The following is a 17,767-nucleotide window of genomic DNA, read 5'->3' as shown; positions in this document are numbered from 1 at the left end:
TAAAGACCCCCACCCCGGGGGAGGGGGTGGCAGAGCAGGAGGTGAGGCCCCCTCAAGGCTGCACCTGGGCTTTCCCCGCTGGACCCGTGGCAAGCAGGCAGAGCAACATGCACGCGCACGCACGCGCCTGCGTCTGGAGCACAGCTCTCCCCGGCTTCTCCCCCGCCCCCGGCAGAAACTTTCTCCTGGAAGTGACCCTCGGGCAGGCTCCGCTGGCTCTGCCCCTCCCTCCTTCGCTCCTTCGCTCCCAGCTCGCTTAGACCTTCGCCCAGGGCCAGCGGCGTTTATGGCTGCGCGGAAGTTAATCTATAATCGGCCGGGCAGCCAGCGAGGCAAGACCTGTTAGTCAGCCGCCTGGTCGCAGGCAATTTGTGAGCCGGATCGACCTGCCACGCTCAGCGGGTGGATCCCAATCCTGGCGAGGCATGACGGGCAGCTCAGTTATGCGTAGCACATGACCGCCGGCAGGTGCTTCTGCAGGCCAGCGGGGCCTCAGTTCCCCGACCGTTCCGGCCATGCGGAGGAGCCCCGTGGATGCTCCGGCCAGGCGCCCGCAGAGGTGAGGGTGGCGAAGGCGCGGCGGCTCTGGGACTTACGGTCGCTCTAGGAGCAAGAGTGGGGTGGGGCAGGAAAAAGACTTCTGGCCAGGCAGGCGGGCAGAGGGGCTTCTCCACACGGGTCCCGGGGTCGCCCTGGAGCCGGTGCGGACGCTGCGGGGCCCTTCCTTTCCCTCTGCGCTTGCAAAACCAGTTCAGGGCTCCCTCCGCCTCCTATTTGGGAGCCTTTCCTCTCCTTGGGAATACAAACCAGCTTCACTTTGCTACAGGGAGGCCGGGCATTTCTCATTCAAGTTTCTGGTCCTGGGTGAGGCTAGTCCCTAGACCCCAGCCCGGATGAGACTGGGAGGATTTGCAAGTCGTTCCCTTGAGGACTTTCCCTGGGAGTCCCCGGGAGTCAAGGTGGCCCCCACCCCTCAGCAGGAAAAGACAGCAGCCGGTCAAGGGGTGGCGAAGCCAGGAGACTGTGAGCTCTAGCCCCGCCTTAGGCAGGAGCCAGCGGAGTGACTTGGGACCCCGGACTCTCAGTTGTAGGAGAGGCGGAAAAAGCCACATCTGAAAGGGCTGACAAGAGAAACAGAAGCTGGGGTTGATTTCGCCGCCGCCGCCGCCGCCGCCGCCGCTCAGCAAGAAATCTGTAGGGAATCTTTTATTTCCCTACACAACATTCCTGAAAGGTAGGCTAAGAATAAAATCAGCCGATTCACCTGTTCCTTCACCAGGCCACCTGCCAGCCAGCGCTGCCCAGGAGCTCCTGCCGGTCCTTCGTTTCAGCACCCGAAGCTCCGGCTTTAGAAAGCGCATGGGGGAGGGGGCTAGGTATCCCCTGGCAGCATTTCAGCCTCTTCCCCGCCGCCCCTCGGGGTCGACCAGAGGAAGGCAACAGAGAGAAGCGACACCGGGCCCTTCTGATGCCGGCAGCCGAGCGAGGAAGGACCGGCAGCGCTGAGCGCCGCAGTCTGGCGCCTTCCCCCGCCCTTGTCGCCTAAAGCCCCCTCGTCCCGCCTTGCCGCGGCCGCTCCGCTCCTCCGCGCGGGGATTGCGGACCTCCCCCTCCCAAAGGCCAGGCGAGCCTCTCTAAGCGCGGCGGGCGAGGGGCGCAACCCGGGCTGCCCGCGGACCTCACGCGCCCCTCTCGCTCTCGCTCTCTCCCCTTTGCGCAGCGCCTGCCCGCCTCCCGGCAGCCCAGCTCAGCGGAGGCGTCCGCGGCAGCATCGCCAGACACCCCGGCCGGGAATCGCCCCGCCGCCCTCCTGCCATGGGCCTCCGGGAGTCGCCCTACTCCAGCCGCGTCCTGGGGGGCCTGGACACCACCGCGAGGGCCCTGCTGTTCCCCGGCTACTGGTTAGCGAGCCAATTGCTGGCCCTGCAGCGGAGCACGGGGGAGAAGGCCGGCTGCGTGCCCCAAGGGCTGGAGGTGGCCGTCCGGGGGCCGCCGCTGCTGCTGCTGCTGCTGCTCTACAGCCCCGTTGCGCTGCTGGCCCTCCTGCTCTGGCTGCCCCTGCAGGCCGCCCGGCGCCCCTTCGCCTACCAGCACACCCCCGGCCGAGCCCCTCCCCAGGCCTGGGCACTTCCTGGCCCAGCCAGGACCCTAGGCCTCCTCAGCGCCAACGTCTGCCTGCTTCCCGAGGGGCTGGCCAAATTCAGCAACCTCTGGCGGACCCAATGGCGGGCCAGGCACATCGGCCAGAGTCTGGCGCAAGCAGTGCAATGCTCCACGCCCCACGGCCCCTCTGCTGTCCCCAACGGCCTGCCAATCCCACATGGGCTGCTGGGCCCCCCTGCCGGTGTCCTGAGCCATGCACGGGGCGATGCTGTGGTGGCTGTGGAGCTGCCCCTCATGGAGGAGGTGGGGGCCGTGGCAGGGGTGTCCAACAGTCCCCGGGAGATCTCCGTCTGCTTCCCTCCAAACCTGGACATCCTGTGCCTGCAGGAGGTCTTTGACCCCCGGGCCTCTGCCCACCTGTGCCGGTTCCTGGGCCCCCACTTTGAGCACATCATCTATGACGTGGGCACCTACGGCCTGCAGGGCTGCTCCGCTCTGAAGCTGCTGAACAGCGGGCTCTTCCTGGCCAGCCGCTACCCCCTCTTGGCAGTGGAGTTCCACTGTTACCCCAACGCCACTGGCGAGGATGCCCTGTCTGCGAAGGGCTTGCTGTGTGCGCAGGTGAGCCAGCCAGGGCCAATGGAGGGGCATGAGCGGGACCCTGCCGCCATGTGGCCCCCGTGCCAGGGTGGGGCCCCTGGGGCTTCAGCCATGGGCTTAAATGCTGCCTGGCAGCCACTGACCATCCTACTGTCCATGTTGCCCCTTGGGGCCAGTCTCTCACACCTGCTTAAAGCAGAGAGTAGGGGCCTCCTTCTGCAGGGCTCCCCAGATCTCTGGGGCGACAGACTGGTATGATGCCATGAGACTGACTCGATCCAGGCCAAAGGTCCCTAAGGGGCCCCAGTGACCTTGGCCTGGTGGGGCCCCTGAAGGTCACTCCACTGGTGGGCCCTGGTGAGGTGGAGGGCATCTACCTGAGCTCTCCAACCTGAGGGAGTGGCTCCTCTCGTGAACCTTCTCCTGCCCCCATCCACACAGGCTCAACTGCCTTCCTGCTTTCTCCGCTCAGGTGCAGCTGGCAGCTTGCCAAGGGCGAAGGGTCGTTGGATACCTGAACTGCACCCACCTGCAGGCCCCCGAAGGTAAGGGGGGGCAAGGTGGGAACAGGGACCAGTGGGGGGGGGCAGAAACGAAGGCTCGCAGGGGCCGTGTGCTGCATTTGGTCCAAAGTGAGAGCTCCAGGCCAGATGTGCTGAACCCCTGCAGTCTCTCAACCGGTTTGAGGGCTCTGGATAGAGGTTGGCTGGTCCCTTGTCAGAGATGGGGTGGGCTAGATGATCTCCATGGCTGTCCAGTGTCTTCTCTCAGCACAATGGCTGTCAGCCTTTGAGGGCAGAGAAACGGACTCCTTGCTGTGGCCGTTTCTGGGTCCCCTCTCCTTTTTCCTCCAAAGGCGACTCGCCGCTTGCCATCCTGCCCTGCCTTGCCTGCTAGAGGAGAGGGCGAGGGGACCACTGGGGGGAGGCATCTGCCTTAGGTCTCTCTTGATCTGCTGGGCAGTCTCCCAAGCCAGGGGCCTCCCCGCACCCATTCTGGCGGTGCCCATGCGCTGGGGGAAGAGCGCACAGGGGAGCCCGCTGGGCCCTCCAAGGCTGATGCGGCTGCCCCCTCCCCCCCACAGCCGACGGGCCCATCCGGTACGAGCAGCTGAGCCTCTCCCTGCTCTGGACGCAGCTCTTCCAAGACACCCATGCGCAGCCGGGGGACCTGGTGGCCTTCGACATCTTCTGTGGGGACCTCAATTTCGACACCTGCTCTCCAGGTGGGTGTCCTGGAGGGAGATGCAGAGCCCGGAGTGGGGGGGTCTACCCCTGGCTTGGCTGTCTCAGGCCCCTCTTTCTCCTCAGGTGACGAGATGGAACAAGGCCACGAGATCTTCAGCCACTACACGGACCCCTGCCGCATTGGTCCTCGCCAGGATGAACCCTGGGCCATCGGTGGGTGGCCCCCAACCCAGTGGCCTCTGGGATCCGGGCAGAAGGCCTGGGCCGGCTGGTCTCTTCCCTCTTGCCCAGGGGTGGTGGTGACTGGAGGGGAGGGGTTGGGCATGGAGGGAGGGAGGGAAGGGCCCCGTTGTGGACGAGAGGCCAGTGGGACCCTCCTGTCCTTCACAGGGACGCTGATGAATTCGCTGCACATCTACGATGAAGCCGTGGCCACCCCAGAGAACCTGAAGAGGTGAGGGCTCTGGGGGCAGGAATGGGGGGTCCCTTGAAAGACCTTCCGGGTTGCCTCCTTTCTGGGGGTAGGGGGGGACGGAAGACCGATCTGAGAGCAGCCAATCGTGCTCTGCCTCCCTGCTCCCCCTCCAATCAACTTCAAATCCTGGCAACGGCCTGGCGGAGACCCTCGGTTTCCTCGGCAGGATTTCCATGGCGGCTTTGGCCTCTTTCTGGGGCCGAGAGTGGCCGAGTGTCCCAAGGGCCATCCGTGGACTGGGCTGCCTGAGGCAACACCCTCCCTCGCCATCTCCCATGTCTGATGGAAGCCTGAAGCAAACCTTTCCTCCCTGTTGTGTGGTCCAAGGAGGGAGGCCGGTTGACCCCTGGGTGAAGCCTGCTGGAGGCTGGGAGGGGCCGCCTCTGTCCTTGGGGAAGGCTGACTGACCCTTAGAGGGGGAGGGAGGGGTCTCAGCTGGCCAGGTGCAGCCAGAGACGCCTTGGTCTGCCTCCAGGTGGAAGAAGAAGTGGGAGGCCCAAGTCCAGGGCAGAGGGTGGGGGTGGGGGACAGGGTTGCCAAAGGGGGGGAGACTTAACCTCTGGGACAAAGAAGGGGAGGTGTGGGTCGCAGCCTTCAACTACCTGGGGAGTTGCCCCATGTCTATGCCACTGCCCCGAAAGGCAGGACCTGGGCCAGTGAGCGGAAACCACAAGGGGGTTAGGCTAGAGAAGAGAAGGCACGTCCCCATCATAGGAGCCATTAGCCAATGGAACAGCCTGCCACATGAAGTGGTGAGTTCTCCTTCACGAGATGTCTTTAAGCAGGCACCAGATCCTTCATCACCCTGCAGCAGATTGAACTAGATGACCCCAAATTTTATTCATTTCTTAGACTCCCCGTTGCCTTCCAGGACTCTGGAGAATCCAGAGGAGTGCAGGAAGTATTTGGCAGGCCCCCTCCAGGCCGACGGCAGCGCCAACGTCTCGGCAACCTGGTCTAAAGGGCGGCGCATTGATTACACTCTTTACCGGCAACACTTGGGCCCGGGGCACCCGAAGACCGTGAGTGGCCTGAGAGCCTGTGCTCAGCTGAGGAGGTCTGGACAGGCCTTCCCTGCTGGGCCAAAAGGGCTGGGGAGGGGAAGCCAAACCCCCAGAGACCTCTCTTGGTCTTCTGGACTGCAGCGGGGGAAGAGAGTCAGGATTCAGGAGGCAGCCGGGCAGCGTAGATGCCCAGCCTGGAGAGGCTGTGGTGGTCAGGGCAGCATTGGGATGTGCAGCGGGATCTCCTTGGGGGGAGGGGGAGGAAGGGAAGGCTGATCTGGCCATGAGTAGCCCCCATGGCAGGGCGGGGGGGGCGTCCTTGGGAAACAGTCCCAGAGAGGGAAGAGCTCATTGAGGGAGCCAACAATCAGGCCTGGAGTGGGGCGGCAGAGGGGCTGCCAAGAAGGGGCTGGACCCATGGCATCCCAGGGTTCATGCCAATCAAGAAGCCCCCGGAGCTGCCTTCTCATCTGGGCACGTGATGCCCCTCGCCCCTGTCTCTGGACCAGGTGAGCCGCTTCTGCAGTCGGAGGGCTGAAGGAAAAGGGCAGGTGGGAAGCAGGGGAGGGAAGGGGGTGCCTGGAGCTTTCCCAGGCCCAAGGACCCCGGGACTAGAAGCTGGGCCTCTGTGGGCAGCAGGGCTGGCAAGGCCGCCCCCCTAGGGGCTCTCCCTGCTGGAATTGGCACCGACATTTGGCATCTGGTTCTTGGGGGGGGGCTGGCAAGGAGCAGACAGCCCGTTTTGCCAGCCGTTCCATGCCCGTAATCAGCCTCACCCTCTCTTTGCCTCCTCAGGAAATGCCCCCCCCCCTGGCTTCCTGGGGTTGGCCTTGCAGTTCTTAGAGGCCCCCCAAGACACGAAACCCTTGTGCAGAGCACCGATCCTCTGGGGAGGGTGGGGGGCAGCCCCTTTCTCTGCCCTCTTTGTGTGCTTGGCAGTTGCTTTCTCTGTGGAGCCGCAGGAGCCCCCTTTAGCCCACTCCCTCTGGGAGATGCTTGCCCCACCGATAGGGGAGCCTCCCTCCCTCCACGGCGGTTCCTCAGAGTTAGGGCCTCCCCCGCGAGGCAGCCTTTGCTTGTCCCTTGGAGGATCTTTCCTGCCCAGAGACCCCCCAGTGGACCCAGCTGGGCTGAGAACATCCCGGGGTGCTGGGGAGAGCAAGGACGGCTCTTTGGATCACCAGCTGCCACTGATGACCCAGCCCTGGAGATAATTGGGGGCCGCCTGGTGTCTGCTGCCTGTCCACTTCTGTTCCTCCCAGGATATTTTGGTTGCTGTGCTTGACCTCCAGCCCTCTCCCCTTGGGGCTGATTCCCCCCCCCTCAAAGACCTCGCGTGGGTGGGAACAGAAGGACAGGAATCCAGAACCCGACCCCCCCCCCCAAAAAAAAACTCTGGCCAGCTTCCTTGCTAAGCTAGCTGAGGTGGCTGTGTCCATAGCATCACTTATGCCAACCTGAGTCGGGTGGGCTGTGAGGAGGCCCCCTCCCCTCTTGTTGAGGATGGAGTCCAGGGAGCTGGTCCCTGGTGGGCCAAGCTCTGCCCTGCGGCAAAGAAAGCGTTGTGCAAGGCACACCTGGCACTTCCTTGGCTCTCTCATTGCGATGACCTCCTGCTCTTGGCTTTGGAAAAGCATCTTCCGGGTGACCACTGGGAGGCCCTGCATGGTCAATTTGATGCTGGTAGTAAACCTGGCCAAAGTTTGCCCTGAATGCCCCCCCCCCCGCATGCAGAGCCTCCCAGCAACTGTGCTGACCGTCCTCCCTCCCCAAGACTGAGCCAATGAGCGGCGCCCTCCTTCCCTTAGGTAGTTCTCTCCATCCCCTCAGCCGCCATAAGCTCTTTGGGGCTTAGAAGGGATGGAGGTGGGTGGGGGTCTCCATAATAGCAGTGATTCCCACCCGGGAGATTTTTCCCTCCTTCCAGAAGGCCTTTCCCCTTTCCAGGAGAGTGGGGAGGAGGGGTCTCTGGGGAAGGGATGGGGGGCTGCTGAGGCTCCGGCCAGGGCAGCTGGGGAAACCGGTAGGCTTGGCTAATGTTAGGGGTAAGCTGTGCCATAAAAGAGTAGGGGGCTGCACAGATGGCTCTGGAAATGGGTGGAAGATGGCCCACCTGTTGAATCTGAGCAGACGGTTGGCTCAGGCGGCCTTCGGACCACTTGAAATGATGCAGGATTTGGGGCTGAGCAGTTCAGGCTCTTCGCTCTAGGTCCCTGCTTGCTCCCTCCTTACTCTGCTGCTGCTCTGTCCTCTCTTCCGTTGCAGACGGTGGAGAAAGTCTTCTTTTTCACCCAACTGGCCACCTGCTCTGACCACTTGCCTGTAGGACTGCAACTCCTTATGTCTTCGGAGGTGGAGCCAGAAGAGTGACCGGGCAGGAAGCACCCACCATGACCTGCAGCTGGACTGATGACCCAGGCATGGGAAGCTGCCTGGAGCCTCTCCCTGCTGGAGCGAGAGGGAGCCGTCAGTTCTCCAGAGCCAAGCCAGGGACGCTGTGATGGCCCAGGGCTGGCAGGGGAGCCCTTCAAAGTTGCAATTGCTGGAGAAGTCACTGACCGCAGGCTCTGCAGAGGGTGGAAGAGAGCTGGTCAACGGGGACTGTCGGGGCGACTCTTGGTCAGCCTCTCCTCTCGGCCCTCCTTGGAAGGACTGCATGAAAACAGACAAGCCTGACACAAGATCAGGCTGGGGGGCGGATGCGGGGGGGGAGTGGGCAATGGGCCCCGTGGCCCCTTCTGCCACGGGGGTGAGGTTGGCTGTTGAAGGGCCGGTGTAGAGTTTGGGCCGGGGAAACGGAACCCATCAGATCCGTATTTTCTTCACAAGGTGCAACCTGAGTTTCATAACTATTTACCCAAACGTTGTCAGCCTCCCAAGATAAAAATCTCAGCCCGCAGATTACACATCCTGCATCAGGCATGTATAGAACTGAATGTTTCAGCAACACTTGAATTGTTTCCAAGAAATTGAAAGCCTGAAGTATGAAGCGTTCACTGCGTTGGAGCAGAGTGTCTCTGGGCCGTTCTTCATCTGTGGCCCCTTTCAGCCATGTGGGGGCGCCTTCCTTGAGCTCTCGGGGGGGCCCAAGGCTTCCAAATGTCAGTGGGGGTTGGGGGCTGCCCTCCCCCTCCGTCCCTTGTGTGCAGGAAGGCACTTCCTGGTGCCGATGACTGTAGGGATCTTTGTTCAGCCACTTGAGTAAACATCTTTTGTGACTGGTTGGCACAAAAGGCCGGTCTCTTGTGGGACGGTGCAGCACCCAGGCTGGGGGCTTTATCCACTCTCAGTGCATAGACAGCCTGCAGGATTTGATACAGCTCCCCCCCCGCCCCCCCCAGGCGTGCAAGCCAAGCGCAGAAATTCAGAGAGGGGAGATGCAAACTTTCTAGAGGAACGAAAGATGGCTGCCTCCTCCTCAGACCCTGCGACTGCAAGGGGTGGGAGGAGTTCCAGAGCTTTCCTCTTCCTTTTGCTTCGCTCTCTGCTCTGCTGGTTTTGGGGACCTTTTGGAACTCTTGAGCGCTGCCCCCACTTTCTTCCTGCCTGACGGGATCTCTCCTAGGTTGCCTTCCCCCCACTGAAATCCACAGCCCAGGAATTGCAGGAGCCCAATCAAAGCTTGGCTGTTTCTGGGGAGGATTGAGCCCCAGACCACCGGGAATCCGAGAGGGGCTGTCGCTCATCAGCTGCACAGCTAGCAGGTCCCCTGCAGCCCCTGGCCTCTACCCTACACCCCGTGAGCCACCAGCCACCTTGACCTTCTCTGGAACCGTGGTCCAAGATGGTTTAAGCCCCCCACCCATCCAGGAAGCATCCCCTTGGCCGTGCTGGGGAAGCAAGGCAGCTGCATGGGGGACGGGTGGAGCCCTCCCCTGGGGGACCCGCAAAGGGCCATTCCCAGCAAAGGAACCTGTCCAGGAGCTAAACCAAGTGGGCTGACCCTGCATTCCCAGCTGGAAAAGAGGGGGGCCCTCGGCCCCGGAATCCTGCCTGCTTTCAAGGCCCAGGTCTGCCCTGCTGTCCCTTTGCCCCTGCCGGGCGCAGGTTGGCAGAAGAATTACAATTTGGAAAGGGGATCCCACAGAGGCGCGCAGAGACCAGCCCCCTTGAGCCTGCAGAAACCCTGGTGCAGCACTTCAGCCAGCGGGGGAAACCTCATGAGGGGCCCAAATGGACCCAAGCCGAATTATTCTCCCAGCTGGCCCTGCTCCTCCTCCTGAGGTGACCCCAAAGCCCAGGGAGGAGGGGGCTGATCTCTCGGGCCCCCTCCCTTTGCTGCAGGTCCCAACAGCCAAGGCCGGCGGCAGAGGGCAGAAGAGCCGGGGAAACATCCACACAGCAACTCTATGATGAGTAAATCCCTCCCTCTCAAGAAAGCCCCCCCCCAGGAGAAATCTCCAGCATCCTCTTAGGAGACGTCAGTCCAGTGGCTGGAACAGCAAAGTCTTCAATGGGCCAGTACACACCGTTGTAGCTGATTGGTTGGAGGGTGCGGGCTTGAAGCAATCTATGCCATGATTGGTTGCTGTGAGAGTAAAGGGGGACCCCCCCCCCCGCGCTTTTTCTTCTTGTGTGTGCTCTGAATTCTCTCCTGTGGTTTCCCTGGAGACTTTCCTCTTGATGGAGCCAAGTGCCTGACTGTCTTGTCTGCTGTAAATAGAGATATAAACATATTTATTTATTTTAAAAAACATCAAGTTTGTATCAGTGTCTCTGACTCTATTTGGGCACCTGCAGCCAGAATGGTAAATCAGGGGTGGCCTATTGACCCTGGGGAGGCTGGACGTGACCCGGGCTCATCAGCCACAGAGAGTGAGGGGTTGTTCTGTGGGGTTCTGACTCTTTGGGGGGAATCAAACTCTCAGAGGATGCCCTTGGAATGACTACTCTGCGCGCAACGGCCTTCATGGGACTCGAACATCAGCAAAGGCAGCTCTGGAGCACAGGAGGAAAACGTCTTGCTAGTCTTTGCAGCTGCAGAAGTTTCTAGTCTTTTCGACTTTCTAGTCTTTGCAGCTGCTGAAGGGGCCCCTTTGGAGAGCTGCCTTCCCTCCCGGTGGGTGGGGGCTGCCCTTCTTCATCGGGGAAGAGCACCTTGGACCAATGCAGGAGGCAGGGAGGGAAGGGCAGGGCGGCTGCTCCACAGGGGCCCAGAGGAGGAGGAGGAGGAGGAGGAGGAGGAGGCTGGAGCAGCAGCCCTGCCCATTGATTTTGGCACTTTCAAAGCTTGCAAGAGGTGAGCATCAGGCTCTCCCAGCCAAGTTCCACCATCCCACCAACAAAAGTGCCTGGAGACCTCATCAGGCGCCTGCATTAAACAGCAGTGATTCCAAAGCAGCCAACGGGCACCATACAACATCACAACGCCAAGGGAGGGGCTGGCAGGGAGGGGCCTGGGGGAGCGTCCACACCCCACGCATTCTCTCCAGGGTGTGTCCTGACTCCTTTCTCTGCCTCCTTCATCCCAGGAGGGCTGGGTTCAAGAGAAGGGGGGGGCATTGGGGACAATTCGGTGGGTCTTTGGGGGGGGGGTTCGCGGGCTCCTCTGAAGAGAAGAGATGCTGGAGAGGCCTGCTGCCCCATAGGACCTGGGGATTTCCTACCAGCCTGTTGTTGACACTGTGCAAACACACCCCACCCCCACAAGCGCCTGCCAGGTAGCTTTACAAGAGAGGCCGGCGGGGCGTCGCCTCCGTGAAAGGGACCGTTAAAGCAGCGGGAGGCCCCATTGGGTGGCTGTGCGTATAGGTGTGTGGTCCCGCTTTGGCGAAAGGGAGACGCTGGAGCCCCTGAGAGGAAGGCAATGCAAGCCCCCTCTTGCGGGGGAGGGCGTTTGCCAGGCTCCGGCCGCCCTGGGCCTTCCCGGGACCTCCGCCCATTTCGCCACGCCCGGAGCAGGAGAGGAAGCGCTGTTTTTCGGGCATGGGAGGGCGGTTCCGGACGGGGCTGTTGCCGGAGGTGTCCCGCCCGGGGCTGGCCAAAGCGCGCCTCGCTCCTTCTGCAGCAGGATTTGGTCCTGGAAGCGCCGGGAGGGTCAGCCGGACGCGGAGGCCGAAGAGCCGCTTCCGCCCCGTGGCCGGCTCGACAGGAATCCCGTCCGGCCCGGCGGAGACCTCGGGGGCCGCCTCGGCACCGCTGGGTGGTTGCGAGCCCGCTAATTGTGGGTGCCGGGCGGCTTCCTCTGAGTCAACGGCCCGACGGAGCCCTCGGCCGACCTCGCCGGTTCCCAAATGGAGGCGGCCGGATTCTTTCGGCCTCCCTGGGGAAATTGCACCCCGTGGCCCAATTATTGTGGGTGTTGTTGTTGCGCTTCTAATCATCACAGAAACACATAAAGCGGTCACACCTTTGGCGTCTGTTCCTGGGACAGGAATCTCGGCGTTCTTTAATTATGGTCATTTAATTTGGATGCTTTGGGTTTTTTTACCATTGTTAAAATGTTTTTAATTTTAACTGTATTATATTTGAGCAAACCAGTCAGTGAAATGGGCAACCATAGATATTGAATAAATAAACAAATACCTAAAGGTATAGGATACAACCAGCAAGATAAAAATCCACAATTGAAGTGACCAAAACTTCCTTCTGCTCTTCAGCCTGATGTGCCAATAATAGCAAAGGATGGCTTGCCAAGAGGTGAGACTTGTACTTTTCCCCATTCTTTCTGGCCTCTCCTGTCCTTGGGCATTGGCAGGGGATTATAGCAACTCTGCGCATGCATCCCAGGCATTCTAGATGGTAATCAGTTGGTATGCAAGCATCAAATTTTAACCTAATTATTTTAATGGTTATTTTATGATTACGTAGGTTGGGAATCTCAGACAGTCCCATTTCCTTTGATGGAAGCCAAAGGATTGTAGTGGCCGTTAGGTGCTTTACAGAAGGTCTCAGCAATGTAGTTGCATTTCCTCAACTGACCTGCAGCTTCATCTTTTCCCCAAAGGACACACTCCCCGCGGCTGTTTGAGGCCTGAGGAAACCTTGATTCCCTCCCTCTGGTTCGCAGCCCTCGCTCCTCCCGAGGTGCAAAAATTAATCCTGCTTCCTTTTGAGCGGTGCCTGGTCATAACTATCCAATTAATTTTGTCTTTTGTGTGCCCTTCTTGGAATAGTTTCAAGAGTTGGGAGGGACGTTGGAGATCATCTAGTCCAACCCCCTGCACAAGCAGGTGACCCTAGACCACTTTGGAAGCTGATTGTCCAGTCTCTTCTTAAACCCCTCCAGTGGTGGAGCTCCCACAACCTCTGGAGGGAAGCTGTTCCACTGATTCTTCTGTTAGGAAGCTGCTTCTTAGTTCTAGGTTGGATCTTTGGTTAGTTCCCCTCCGTTGCTTCGTTCTGCCTTCAGGTGCTTTGGACAATAGGTTGAGCCCTTCTTCTTTGTGGCAGCCCCCCCCCCCACGTTTTCTCTAGACTAGACATGCCTAATTCCAGCAGCCGTTCTTCATGTGTTTTAGCCTCCAGTCCCTTAATAGTTTTTGTTGCTCTTCTCTGCACTCTTTCCAGAGTCTCCACATCACGGGGACCAAAACTGGGTGCAGGATTCCAAATGTGTCCTTATCATTTTCTTTTCCAACCATTTCCAACATAGCAGGGCCTCTTCTTATGCTAATCCAACAGTCATCATCACTTTTGGATGCAACACGAAACATCACAGAGTTTTTACAATTTTCATCACTGATTTTGATATTCAAGAAGACAAAGCGACAGAAAGATTGGCATCTTTGCCTCGTCCCTTAAGGAACCACCCAAATTGCATCTTCAGATGATGGTGACTGGGGGGGGGATGTGGATGACCACTGTGGAAATGCCACTCACAGAAGCCTTTCGTACTTGACCAAGTATTGGGCCCTGGGGGGTGGGGGAGGTGCGTGCACAACTGGCGGCCCCTGCAACCACGGCCCCACCTTCCTGAGGGTCATTCTGAGGCAGGAGGGAAAAGACGGGCAAATCCATCAGCACTCTCCATGGGTATAGGAGCCTCCAGCTCCAGCAATGTTCTTACCTTTAAATCAGTAATAAGCACTTAATATATACTTTGATTAAACTTTGATTTACTCCTTCCTCAAATTGTTACAAATATTACTGGAACAGTGTTGTAAGATGCTACAAAGGAAGAGCACAGGAAGCCAAACATGGGTGTAAGATAGGACAAGACTGAAACCGCATAAACTGCATAAATAAGAACTTCGCCTTTTGTAATATTCCAAAATATACTCCTCCATTTCTCAAATATGATGTCTATGGAAACCCTTGAGATAGCTTGAAGTAAAGTATAAAACCAACACCAAGATTTTGGTGTGTGAACACGCTGAACTCGATGCATCAATAAACCTGTATCTCTTTTACCTTCGTGGTCTCATGTCCCGTTTTTACTGCACACTGTGGCGAAAGCCTCAACCTGCTGCAACATTTCTGGCGACTCCGCCGGGACGTTGAGGGGTTTTGGGACCCTCTGGAGTGTCCACCCTGGTGTCGGGCCTCCTCTTGTCAGGAGGAACCTCCCTGGCGCAAATGGACAAATTGTTCCGAGGGACTCCCTGGTGACGGAGGGCTCCGGCAGCGGCGGCTGACACCTCCAAGAAGCACTGAAGAAGGACCAGAGACCAGAACGCCGTAAGGCCGGCCGGCAGCAAAGGAGGGACCCCAACAGGCAAGTATTGTGGGGACCTTCAATAGACTCAGACTCCTTGTTGAGCCGGAGGCGAGGCCTGATCTCCCTCACTTGGTGGAAAAGGTTTGGTGGGAGGATTGTCCTGTGTTTTCCCACTGTGAGGCTACTGAGGTTCCCTATGGCGACCATGTCGATCTGGCACCCTGGGCCAGTAACAAGTGTGTGTGCCGTTCGCAGTTCCCATCGGAGGCCGTGGTGATCCGGCTCCCTGGGTCGGACGTGTCGCTGACTCTAACCTTGTTTAAAAACCCCTATTTGTTGTGTCTGGGGTCCTGGGAGGAATATGGGTGATAGTGAAAGTGTCCCCCTAACCCACCTACAATGTATGTTTAAAAACTTTAAGGCAGGGTATATGTCCCAGGACTATGGCATTGAGTGGACAAGGTGTGACCTCAGGAAATTTTGTGAGGCAGAATGGCCCACCTTCGGGCTTGGATGGCCCGTTAAGGGCACTTTTGATCCCAACATAGCTCTTAAAGTTCATCAATTAGTTTTTCACCATGAACAAGGGCACCCCAATCAGGCTCTCTACGTTGATGTGTGGTATAATTTGCTTAGGAGACCCCCGGCCTGGCTAATGAAGTGTAAAACTAAGCAGTGCATGGTCATGTTTTCATGAGTAACACTTCCAAAATGCCAAAACAAGGTCCTGCAAATCCTTGTTAGCGCCCCAGAGGAGCTCCCCCACCCACCATCGTATGTACCACCTCAAGGAACGGCGACCATAGTGAGAGGAGCCAGGATGGGATCCACAACCCCTCAGCCCCACCCGGGAGGGAGCATGCCCATCGGAGAGCGATAGGGAGTCCAGAGAGCCTTGGCAAGCCGCTCGTCCATAAGTTGGGACGAAGGTTGGTGGAAGGATTTCTCCCCCATGATCCCAACAAGTCCCTTTCAGGGCTCTATGGACCTCACTCTAGCCGAACACCCCACCCCAGCCCCGGACACTGAGTCTAGAAGAAGAAGAGAGGGAGACTCAGAAGAATGGCTTGGAGCAGTGGGGGTGGGAGTGGAAGAGGAAGAGGACAAGCCAGTGGCAAGCCGCACTAGGGCCAGGAAGGATGCCCCCATTGTAACAGCCCCCCTTCGGCAGGTGGATCAACTACTGTTGGACAAGGATGATCCTACGAGGGTGGATCAGCATCCCCGTTATTTCAGCATGTCCATTTTACGACTTCGGACCTTCTCAATTGGAAGCTCCACTATGGACCCTATAGTGAAAAACCGAACGAAGTGGCAGACCTGGTTAAGACTATTGTAGATACTCACAATCCTTCCTGGTTAGATCCCCAGCAACTCATGGCCACTCTTTTTAACCCTGAAGAGAGGGAGAAGATTAGGATAGCAGTCTCCCATATTCTGAAGCCCAAACGACTCTGGCGGACTTCATAGAGGCGCGCTTCCCCTCAAGAGACCCCAAATGGAACCCCTATGACATCCACCAGATGGCCCTCCTCAGGAATTATCAGCAACTAGTGATGCAGGCAGTCCGGGTGGGAGGAAAACCACCCACAAATATGTCTAAACCCTCCGTGGTCACACAGGAACCCACAGAAAGCCTGGAAGCATTTTACACCCGCTTGATAGCGGCATACCAAATGTACACTCCGATAGACCCTACTCTGCCGGAGAATGCCCGAATGCTGGCCATGGCTTTTATCTCCCAAAGTGCCCCCCGATATCTGCTATAGGGGCACAAGGAAAACCTCTCAGTGAGCTAATGGAAGTAGCAAGGAAGACTTTTGTTAATAGGGACCTTTTGGGAGAAAGGAAAAAGGACCTTAAGATGCATAAGAAAGCAGAACTCCTGGCAGTCGCCATCATGGCTAGGCCAGGAGCAGGGGAAGAAGTCAAGGACAGGGACAGAGCCCCGCCCCAGCACGAAACCAGTGTGCCCTGTGTCACGAGCATGGCCACTGGAGAGGTGAATGCCCCCAGAGGAGGAGAAAGCCAAGTGAAGATGCAAGAGAAGCAAATCGTAGCTCTCTCCCGAGGGATCCCCGTAGGCGCCCAAACCCTGGACCAAGGTAGAGAAGAAGGAGGGATAGCTTTTCCCACACCCCGCTTATTGGGCTGGCCGAAGCTGAGGAATTGGACTGAAACAGACCGGGTTCGTCTTGCCTCCCAGAACCTGTGGTCCGAATCAATATAGGAGGCAAAAATGTCCCCTTCTTCATGGATACGGGAGCCACCCGCTCTGTCCTAACCCAACCGTTGGGCCCACTTTCATCTCACTCAATCAATATATTAGGGGTTACAGGGGCCACCCAAAAATTTTATTTATTTATTTATTATTCACACTTATAGACCGCCCCCTCTCCCGGAGAGGACTCGGGGCGGTGTACAGTCACTAAAATACGTTGTAAAATACATACATAAACAGTTAAATAATTAAATACGTAGGTGAAGGAGGTTGTGAGACTGTAATAGAATAATAAATATAATACGTTAAAAGCCTATTAAAACCCCAAACCCAATTAAAATAAATGAATCCCGGGAGGTAAAACTAAGAAAGTGCCAGGCCAGCTGATTGAAATAGGTGAGTCTTTAACTTTTGCCGGAAGGAACGGAGGTCGGTGGTAGTTCGAATGTCTGGGGGGAGGTCATTCCAGAGGGTTGGGCCCATCACAGAGAAGGATCTACTCCTAGGTGTCGCCCGCTGGCATTGCCTAGCAGACGGCACCAGGAGGAGCCCCTCCCTGTGTGAGCGGATAGGTCGCAGGGACGTGTGTGGTAGGATGCCCTCTTCTGGAACCCCTACTCTGCACGACTGCAGGAAAAACTATTACTCACCAATTTGTTTACATCCCAAGTTGTCCCATCCCAAGTTGTCCCATCCCGTTACTTGGCCACGACCTGCTATGTAAACTAAGGGCACAGATATTTTTCGATGAAGAGGGCTCGATGAATCTGAAATACGGCAAGGTTAACCTAGAAATGCCTAGGGAGGAAGCTTGGAGAATAATGGTGGCCAGGGAGACCCCGAATGGAAAATGGAGGGAGTTTAGAATTCCTACCTTATGGGCGGAAGACAACCCTCCTGGGTTCGCGGCTCACCATGCCCCCATCATTTTAGAGGAACTCCCCATGAAGACTCCCGTCTGTATCCGCCAGAGGGCATACCCCCGACCCATTGTGAAGGCCATGCAAGAGGTGATCCAGCTCTATTTGACCCATCATATACTGCTGACAATAGACTCCGAGTGGAATACTCAGATCCTGCCAATACCCAAGGGGAGGGACGCTTTAGGATGGCTCAAGACCTTCGGCCCGTAAATGCGGCCACTGTCACAATCCACCCAACTGTGCCAAACCCATACATCCTACTGGGACTGATTCCACCCACAGCAAAGTGATTTTTGGTAATTGACCTTTCTTTGTCATCCCTATACATCAGAAAAGTCACCATTTATTCGCCTTTGAGTGGGAAAGCCCTATTAATGGCCGAAAATAACAGTACACTTGGACACGCCTGCCACGGGGCTTTAAAGGTGGTGGCCGGAACAGCTTTACTCACGCAGGAGGCCAATAAGCTAACCTTTGGCCAACAGCTGGTCATGCTCTCAGGGCAGTCCTGGACAGGAAAGGGCATCTATGGTTGGCTAACCCCTGACTGTTCAAATATCAGGGCCTTATTACTCATAACCCCCTGATCAAACTGGTTCAGTCACATTCTCAGTCACCCTGCCACCTTGCAGAAAGGAAACCACTCATGACTGTT

The 17,767-nt window shown here is 57.8% G+C and overlaps 1 protein-coding gene across 4 annotated transcripts; it reads left to right on the top strand.

The window, feature by feature from the left end:
- The first annotated feature begins 269 nt into the window (after positions 1-269).
- Positions 270-10,036, top strand: LOC309391374 (sphingomyelin phosphodiesterase 5-like). 4 transcript variants are annotated; one of them, XM_081951749.1, is made up of 9 exons: positions 270-559; positions 1,086-1,234; positions 1,721-2,724; positions 3,176-3,248; positions 3,788-3,928; positions 4,014-4,103; positions 4,281-4,344; positions 5,237-5,387; positions 7,696-10,036. In XM_081951749.1, exons 3-9 carry the CDS (start codon positions 1,816-1,818, stop codon positions 7,777-7,779), a joined length of 1,512 nt encoding a protein of 503 aa, XP_081807875.1. In that variant the 5' UTR covers positions 270-559; positions 1,086-1,234; positions 1,721-1,815; the 3' UTR covers positions 7,780-10,036. The 4 variants fall into 4 exon arrangements, with proteins under 4 accessions (XP_081807875.1, XP_081807874.1, XP_081807872.1 ...); XM_081951748.1 differs by having other exon boundaries at positions 7,635-10,036; XM_081951746.1 differs by lacking the exon at positions 7,696-10,036 and having other exon boundaries at positions 5,237-5,646.
- Positions 10,037-17,767: the final 7,731 nt, after the last annotated feature.

Source organism: Natrix helvetica (genome assembly GCF_964273705.1).
Source record: "Natrix helvetica genome assembly, chromosome: 4".
NCBI lineage: Eukaryota > Metazoa > Chordata > Lepidosauria > Squamata > Natricidae > Natrix > Natrix helvetica.
This window is presented reverse-complemented; position numbering and strand designations above follow the sequence as displayed.

What these genes read in the sequence shown, in the direction of transcription:
- LOC309391374 (XM_081951746.1), top strand. Translation starts at nt 1,816, where the DNA reads ATGGGCCTCCGGGAGTCGCCCTACTCCAGCCGCGTCCTGGGGGGCCTG. An exon ending in CCACCTGCAGGCCCCCGAAG is followed by an intron (nt 3,249 to 3,787) that starts GTAAGGGGGGGC and finishes TCCCCCCCACAG; the next exon opens with CCGACGGGCCCATCCGGTAC. An exon ending in GGATGAACCCTGGGCCATCG is followed by an intron (nt 4,104 to 4,280) that starts GTGGGTGGCCCC and finishes TGTCCTTCACAG; the next exon opens with GGACGCTGATGAATTCGCTG.